At 38.3% G+C, this 8,981-nt stretch overlaps 1 protein-coding gene across 1 annotated transcript; it reads left to right on the forward strand.

Moving 5' to 3' along the window:
* The first annotated feature begins 734 nt into the window (after positions 1 to 734).
* On the forward strand, positions 735 to 2,163 carry LOC457314 (small proline-rich protein 2D). Its single transcript, XM_003308481.3, has 2 exons — positions 735 to 817; positions 1,530 to 2,163. The coding sequence occupies exon 2, from the start codon at positions 1,549 to 1,551 to the stop codon at positions 1,765 to 1,767; it is 219 nt and encodes a 72-aa protein (XP_003308529.1). The 5' UTR covers positions 735 to 817; positions 1,530 to 1,548; the 3' UTR covers positions 1,768 to 2,163.
* Positions 2,164 to 8,981: the final 6,818 nt, after the last annotated feature.

Consider the following 8,981-nt stretch of genomic DNA (forward strand, 5'->3'; position numbering starts at 1 on the left):
AATGTGCTGTGGAGACTAGATCTCACTCTCAAATCTGTCCTGGGATGCAAGTGCCTCTACGAATGTGGTGCAGAAGCTACAAATGTGGTGCAGAAGACAGCTTCAAAGAGGAAAGGAATATAGGTAAAAATCTGAGGTTTTATCTGAGAAAAAGGTGGCAAAGAAAATTTCAGTCTTGAACAGGGTCAGCAGATAGCACAATGTGGTCAGCCTGCAAACCCAGAGGTAAGTATTATTGTCCCCTGTTTATAATCCCAGGGAGGAGAGGTGACATGCCTGTTGTCATGGAACTTAGCAAAGAAAAAGCTTAGCTCAGGCCTTTGTTAAGTCTCTCCTTCCTTCTAGCACATTGGCCAACTGTACGAGGAAAGTAGAGGTAGAGTTGGGTTCATGTACAACAATATGGCATTCAGCTAGAGTGGATCAGGACAGGAAGTTTTATGACTCAGGGGAGGTAAGATAGGAAGGGATCATTGTTCCCAATCAAGAAAGAGAGCCCTTGACAACCGGTTAGAGAATCCCCCCAATTATCTCTCTGACGAAAGTCACTGAAACTGAGATCTAAGGCAGGTCCTCTGTGACTCATGAGCACTTAACCCAGTGGGGAGATCCCAGAACAGGATATTTCCTAGTTTGAGAATGCCTCTCATGCCAGATATGGATACATTTGCATTTTACTTTGGACATTGCTGGACCAGCCCAGTTTTAGGCAGTTCCACTTCCCACTGGGTGGGGCAGAAGGTCCTATAAAGAGGTTCCCTGCTGCACAACTCTTAAACTCCTGGTACTCTAGCACCGATCTGCTTTGGAGAACCTGGTGAGTGTGAGTCCTTGAGTTCCTCGGTTCTTTGTGACCTGAAATATTGAATTTAATCTGAAAACAGCAAGTTTGGTTGATACAATTCTGTAACCATGGGTTTGATTCTACTTAGTAGATGGAAATTTAGATTTAGAGTACAGTGATATGCTATTTTAGCTTGTTTCTTGTATACAGTTAGGTGTCCATACGGACAGAGAAGTTAATAGGAAAGCTTTGAATTGAAGAAGAAAAAAGAACAAAGTATTTTTTCCCCATGTTTTCCTGGTGTCTTTTTCAAAGGTTTGTGTCTTAACAGGTGCCAAGAGCCTGCAATCCTTCCCAAACAGCCCTTTGTTCTGTGCTCAAGTCAACCCACTGGGACTTTACTACAGATAATGATAAGAGAAATGGCTTGTGAGATTGCTCATGGTATCTGAACTTGTCACTGCCTTTCCTAAAGATGTTATTTTCACAGAAATAACATGCTTGGTTCATTACTACAGAGATATTTTCTTTGGAAAAATTGTATGAGAAAACACAAGATTTCCCAGGGCCAATGAAGCAATTTGCTAAAGTGAAAGGGAGAAACGAAGTAGTCTTGAAAAGGCAGTTAAGAGTTTAAATAATTTCTTGGAGATGGAGAAATAATATTTCATGGTATTACATAAGCATTGGCTTCTCTCTCTGGAGGAGTCCCTTCCCACAAACACTGTTGTATCATTTCTTTCAGATCCTGAGACTCCAGCAGGATGTCTTATCAACAGCAGCAGTGCAAGCAGCCCTGCCAGCCACCTCCTGTGTGCCCCACGCCAAAGTGCCCAGAGCCATGTCCACCCCCGAAGTGCCCTGAGCCCTGCCCATCACCAAAGTGTCCACAGCCCTGCCCACCTCAGCAGTGCCAGCAGAAATATCCTCCTGTGACACCTTCCCCACCCTGCCAGCCAAAGTGTCCACCCAAGAGCAAGTAACAGATTCAGGATTCATCAGGAGCATGAAAGGATAAGGATAATTGGCTCACCTCGTTCCACAGCTCCACTTGCATCTTCTCACCAAAGCCTTCCATGGATGCACAGGGAGCTTCTTTCTCCTTAACCTGTGGCCTGCCTGTGATGATCTGTGACAGCAAAAGATTCCCTTTCTGAGGCTGCCATACTGCCACTGTCCAGGTGGAGCTGAGAAAAGGAAGTCCTCAGCTGTGCCAGCTCCCAGAGCTTCAGCAGAAAGAGCAGCAGCTCTCTCCCTGGGAACCATCAGACAATTCTGTTGATGTGTTCTGTGTCTGTCTGTCACCTGGTCATGAGCTTCTACCACCTTTGCAATTGTCATTTATCTTTCACTCCCTGAATAAAGTATCTATGCATATATATTTGTGAATGGATCTTTTGTTTCTTTTAGAATCTGCTTTATTAGTAATATTATATGATTATTTGGATTTTGTTCTACCTTTCTCTGATCCCCAGGACCAGGATTTCACAATTATTGTTATCTGAATTTTGGGCCATATCAATGATTATTTTTATATCATTTTAAACCCCTTTTATTTTCCTTAATTAGTGTTTGATTGATTTGAAGAACAAATCAATCAGAATTTTAATCTCTTCATTTAAAAATGTGGAAAATAATATTTATATCACTAACTTATCTTAGGCATAAAATGGAATTAATATCAGGAATTCAGTTGACACAATTTCTGACATATCATTACTACTCATTTGATAGTAGTCTATTAGCAGCAGTACATCATCATTAAAACAGAACTACTATTTGACCCAGCAGTCTCACTATTGGGTATATACCCAAAGGAATATAAATCATTCTACCATAAAGACACATGCATGTGTATATTTATCACAGCCGTGTTCACTATAGCAAAGGCATAGAATCAACCCAAAAGCCCATCAATAGTAGAGTGGATTTTAAAAATGTGATAAATATACGCCATGAATTCTACACAGCTATAAAAAAAATTAGATCATGTCTTTTGTAGCAAAGTGGATCAAACTGGAGGCCATTATGCTAAGCCAACAAAATCAGAAACAGAAAACCTAATACCACGTGTACAGGCATTGCGGAAACCAGTATGAAGGTTCCTCAAAAGTTAGAAATAGAAGTAATATATGATCTTGCAAACCCACTACAGGGTGTATACCTAAAAGAGACGAAATTAGTATATCAAAAAGATATTTGCACTCCCCTGTTTATCACAGCACTTTGCACAATAGCCAAGAAATGGAATCCACCTAAGTGTTCAGTAACAGATGAATGGATAAGGAAAATATGGTTTATATACACAGTAGAACACTATTCAGCAATGAAAAGAATAAAATCTTATTTGTGACAACATGGATGAACCTACAGAACATTATGTTAAATGAAATAAGTAAGACACAGAAAGGCAAATATTGTATGTTCTCCTTCATATGTTGGAGCTAAAAAGTTGCTTTCATGAAGGTGGAGGGTAGAACAGTGGTTATCAGGGATTGGGGAGTGTGTAGGGGAGGGAGGGAAGGATGGGGAGAGGTTAGTTAGTGGGTACAAAGTTACAATTAAACAGGTATAAAGTTACAATTAAATAAATATAATGAATTATAATTTTTATTTATAATTAAACAATACAATTAATTGTATTATTATAATAATACAATACAAGTAATACAATTTAATTATGATTAAATAATAAATGGGTACAAAGTTACAAGTAAATTAAAAAGTTACAATTGAATACATACAATTACATATACATCATGGAAAGCTACATAGCCATGAAAAAGAAAGAAATCATGTCCTTTGCAGCAACATGAATGAAGCTGGAGGCCATTATCCTAAACAAATTAATATGAGAACATAAAACCAAATACTACATGTTCTCACTTATGAATGGAAGCTAAACATTGGGTACTCATGGACATAAATATGGCAATTAAAAGGAATGAAATACTAATACACGCTACAACAAAAATCAGTATTTAAAATATTATGCTAAGTTAAAGAAGCCAGACACAAAGGACCACATATTGTATAATATTATTTATATGAAATGTCCAGAATAGGCAAATTTATAGAACCGGAAAGTAGACTAGTGATTTCTAGGGGTCTAGGGGCAGCGGAATGAGGATTAACAACTTGTCAGTATGGAGTTATTTGGAGGAGTGATTAAAAGATTCTGAAATTAGTGGTGATAATTGTATAACTGTGAACCTACTAAGGACTATTGAGTGTACACGTCAAAAGGGTGAATTTTATGGTATGTAAATTCTGTGTCAATAAAGGTATTTTAAAAACAAAGAAAATGGGCTCTTTTGTAAACATAAATGCAAGAGAATAGAGGGAAACCAAAAATCTGCAGAGTTGGGAAACTCAATTACTTTTAAATAGAAAGAGATAAAATCGAGAATAATTTTGAGAGACAAAAGTTCATTAAAACTCAGGTTTGCACTTAAGATTAGATTAAGTTTTAATGTTATCCCACCTAAGTTTATTTTTCCAAATAGAGTCAAAGAAGCCACAGTTGAGGAAGACAGACATGGAAAAAAGAAGGAATAAATAAGCACAAGAATTTCATCTGCGAAGGAAATGAAGAAATGTGGGTATAGTTACTAGCATATAGAACTGGCTAGAAGAAAATAGATTAGAAATCTACTAAATTTTTGAGGAATCATATTCCCAAAGTAATCAAAAGCTAGATCTTAAAACAAAACAAGAAGAAATGAAGCAAAACAGCTTTCCAAGAGCCTTAAACCACACTTGGTTAGAAAGTGAGCTGATTCTTCCAATCCACAGACATGGAATTTTTCATTTGTTTGTGTTATCTATGATTTCTTTCAGAAGTGCTTTATAGTTCTCCCTGTAGAGATGTTGTATATTCTCCCTTTCGCCTCCTTGATTGTATGTATTCCTGGTTATTTTTTTTTCGGTGGCTATTGTAAATGGGATTCCATTTTTGATTTGACTCTCAGCTTGAACCTTATTGATGTATACAAATGCTACTGATTTTGTACATTGTTAAATTGCCATACTGCCCAAAACAATCTACAGATTCAACACTATTCCTTTCAAACTATAAATGCTGTTTCTCACGGAATTAGAAAAACCTATTCTAAAATTCATATAAAACCAAAAGAGAGCTCAAATAGATAAAGCAATCCTAAACAAAAAGAACAAAGCTGGAGGCATCACATTACCTGCCTTTAGCTATATTATAATGCTACAGTAACCAAAACAGCATGATACTGATACAAAAACAGACACATAGACCAACGGAACAGTATAGAGAACCCAGAAATAAAGCTGTACACCTACAGCCATCTAATTGTTGACAATGTCAACAAAAATGACGAACGTGTAAGGAGCTGTCTATTAAATAAATGCTGCTGGGATAGCTGGCTAGCCATGTGCAGAAGAATGAAACTGGACCTCTATCTTTCACCACCTGCAAAAATTAACTCAAGATGGATTAAAGATTTAAATATAATGTCTCAAATATAAGAATCCTAGAAAAAAACATAGGAAACACCATTCTGGACATTGGTCTTGGGAAAGAGTTTATGAGCAAGTTCTTAACAAGAATAGTAACAAAACTAAAAATTGACAAGTGGGACTTAGTTAAACTAAAGAGCCTCTTCATAGCAAAAGGAACTATCAACAGAGCAAACAGACAACTTACTCAATGGGAGAAGGTATCTGTAAATCATCTGACTAAGGTCTAATATCCTGAATCTAAAAGGAACTTAAACAACATAACAAGCAAAAACCAAATAATCACATTGAAAAGTGGGCAAAAGATATGAACAGACACTTCTCAAAAGAAGACATAGGAGTGGCCAAAAAACATGAAAAAATGTTCAGCATCACTAATCACCACAGAAATGTAAATCAAAACCGCAATGAGATACCCTCTCTCACCAGTTAAAATGGCTATTATTTAAAAAGTCAAAAAACAACAGTTGCTGGCAAGGCTGTGGAGAAAACAGAACATTTATACACAGTTGATGGGAATGTAAATTAGTTCAGCCATTGTGGAAAGCAATTTGGAGATTTCTCAAAGAACTTAAAATGGAGCTACCATTTCACCCAGCAATCCCATTACTGAGTATATATACAAAAGAAAATAGATTATTCTACCAAAAAGACACATCCGTTTGTATGTTCATTGCTGTGCTATTCACAATAGCAAAGTCATGGAATCAAACTAGGTGCCCATCGACAGTGGACTGGATAAAGAAAATGTGGTACATATACACCATGGAATGCTACATAGCCATAAAAAAGAATGAAATCATATTCTTTGCAGTAACATGGATGGAGCTGAAGGCTGCTATCCTAAGCAAATTAATGTGAGAACAGAAAGCTACATACCACATGTTCTCACTTACAAATGGGAGCTGAACCTTGGGTACTCATGGACATAAAGATGGCAACAATAGACACAGGTGAGTAACAGAGTGAGAAGAGACAGAGGGGGTTAAGGGTTGAAAAACTGCCTGTTGGTTACTATGGTCACTATCTGGGTAATGGACTCATTTGTATTCCAAGCCTCAGCATCACACAATACACCCATGTAACAAACCTACAATTGTATACCCCTGTATTAGTCTGTTCTTGCATTACTATAAAGAACTACCTGAGACTGGGTAATTTATAAAGAAAACAGGTTTCAATGACTCACAGTTCCATAGGCTGTACAGGAAGCATGTCTGGGAAGGCCTCTGGAAACTTATGATTATGGCAGAAGGCAAAAAGGAAGCAGGCACATCTTCTCATGGCAGAGCAGGAGAGAGAGCAAAGGTGGCAGTGCTACACACTTTTAAACAACCAGATCTTGTGAGAACTCACTCACTATCATGAGAACAGCAAGGGCAAAGTCTGCTGCCATGATTCAATCTCCTCCCACCAGGCCCCTCCTCCAACATTGAGGATTATCATTCCACAGGAGATTTGGATGGGGACACGGAACCAAACCATATCAACTCCTGAATCTAAAATAAAAGTTGAAATTATAGAAAAGAAAAAAATAAAAAACTTAAAAAAGAAAAGTGAGCTGCAAAGCTTACCTAACCAAGAAGGGCACAATCCACAATGCACACTTGAGGTTTGATTATAGAGAATAGTATTAAGAAAAGGACAATTCTACGGGTGGCAGAACAATGAATAGGAAAGTTAAAAGGAGTTCCTTTCAGAGAACAGAATCAACACCTTAAAAGGAACTTCTACCACTTCTGGTATATTGGAGTGGGAAGAGTGTGGCTTCACTATGCCTGCCCAGTTGGATTTCAGAGTACTAAGGCCTAGTGGCTGCCATGTGTCACCATTATCTTCCTTTGAACATGGTAGTTTTGATTTAGCTCTCCTGTACCTGCATTGCCATTGGATGCTGGGTAACAGGAAGAAATGGCCCATTTGTTTGTTTCATAATTTGCTGAACAAAAGGAGCCATAGGAAAATGTAATGGAGAGAATTTCATGTCATCTAGAGATCCTAGATTTTGAGCTGGTGGGGACCATAAGGCTTTTTTTCCTTATGGGATTGTGTTCTGCTTATGAGACAAAGGAGCAGATGGATTATTTGAGAACAAGAAGGCTATTCTGTGGCTGAAGCTTGAGGAGCTCACCCAAATCTCTGTCTTCCTCTTATTTCTAAGCACAGCAGTAAACAACATTTCTTAACTTTGTGAGGTTGACAGGGCTATGTGACCAAGTTCTAGCCAAGTCCATAAGACATGCCATTTCTTGTTCCAAGTGGATAAGTGCAGGGACACCTTCTCTATATTCAGTCTATTTCCCTGTTCTTGTGCTTGGATTTATAAGGCACAGCACTCAGAGATGGTGAGACCATAGGAAGGAAGGACTGTGTCTCTTCATGACTATGTGGAACAAAGACTTTACAAACCCATATTGGACTTTTATATGAGTGGAAAGTAACTTTTACTTGATGGAGCCCCAACAATATAGGGGGTGTTGTTATAGCAGCTGACCTATGCTGACTAATAATCGCATAATTACAACACTTTTTTTTCTGCTTGGTTAATTGGTTTGGTGCTAGAGGCACTTATATTTGGATATGATGGTAGATTTTACCTACTAATTAAACAAGAAAACCCTTAGGGCAATACAACATTTCGGGTAAATATTTTTCATATAGGCTTTGTAATTTTAAATAATGCAATCAAGTAAAAATGCCGTGATCAAAAATATCACAATTTCTTGAGTTATACCAATGGCATGTAATTTTTTTATTATTTCATTTTGCATCCTAAGAAAAAGAATCTCTTTTATGCTACTGCAGAACAACTTGCTTTGTCTCCCAGTTACATACAAAAGTAACCTATTTTTCCATCAATATAAAAATATATGCACATATATATGAATACACTGTTGATAATTCTATCTTGTTTAATTTGACTTGAAACATGTTGATACTACAGGGAGAGGGCTGAGGATGGGTTTTACAGTTCTCACTTCCATGGTTCCCACCTATGTGAAAGAAACAGTCTCCAAACTGGATCAGCTTTTGTGCATTACTCTGTGAGGACTCCAGATCTTGTGTGTGTGGTTGTATATGTGTGTATGTGTGTTTGAATGAGGGGTGGGGTAGGGAGTGAAGTACATCCCTCCAGGGCACTGTAAATGCCCCTGGCAAGCACCTTAAATCCCCTTTATTCTGTTTCAGGTCCAGAGTTGGCACTCAGAAACTAGAAACGACTAACTGAGATAAAGAACGGAGTCTGTGCATCTTTGGAGGTGTTTGGAAATCTAGGATGTAGATATCAGAGAAATGAGTGAGAAGGAGCAGGTTAGCATATGTAGGAACAACATTACTTGAAATAAACAAGAATTGGCTGGTAAGTTAGCAGTCTAAAAGCCAGATTTGGAGAGAAGGCAATCAGGATTAGTGAGTCAGAGTCAGCTTAGACAAGTGCTAACTAAACTCTGGCATGACTCACTGAGTTGCAAGAGGAGAGCCCTGCTCCAGCCCTGGATGCCCAAAGCAACAGCCTCTAGGTGGCATTACACAACCTCCCATAGGCAGCCCAGGAATGCTTGTGGGGGCAGCCCTTCACCCTCCTAATGCGAGTATCAGATGCCTTCTGGACAAAGCCCTTCTTCACCAACTCATCTCTGTGTACAGCTCCCGCTTCATGAGGGAAAGGAATGAAGTTGTAGAGTCAATGACAGACAGTCAAGAG

The sequence above is a fragment of the Pan troglodytes genome, chromosome 1 (assembly GCF_028858775.2).
Source record: "Pan troglodytes isolate AG18354 chromosome 1, NHGRI_mPanTro3-v2.0_pri, whole genome shotgun sequence".
Lineage (NCBI taxonomy): Eukaryota > Metazoa > Chordata > Mammalia > Primates > Hominidae > Pan > Pan troglodytes.

Coding starts and splice junctions, on each gene's coding strand:
- LOC457314 (XM_003308481.3), top strand. CDS start 1,549: ATGTCTTATCAACAGCAGCAGTGCAAGCAGCCCTGCCAGCCACCTCCT.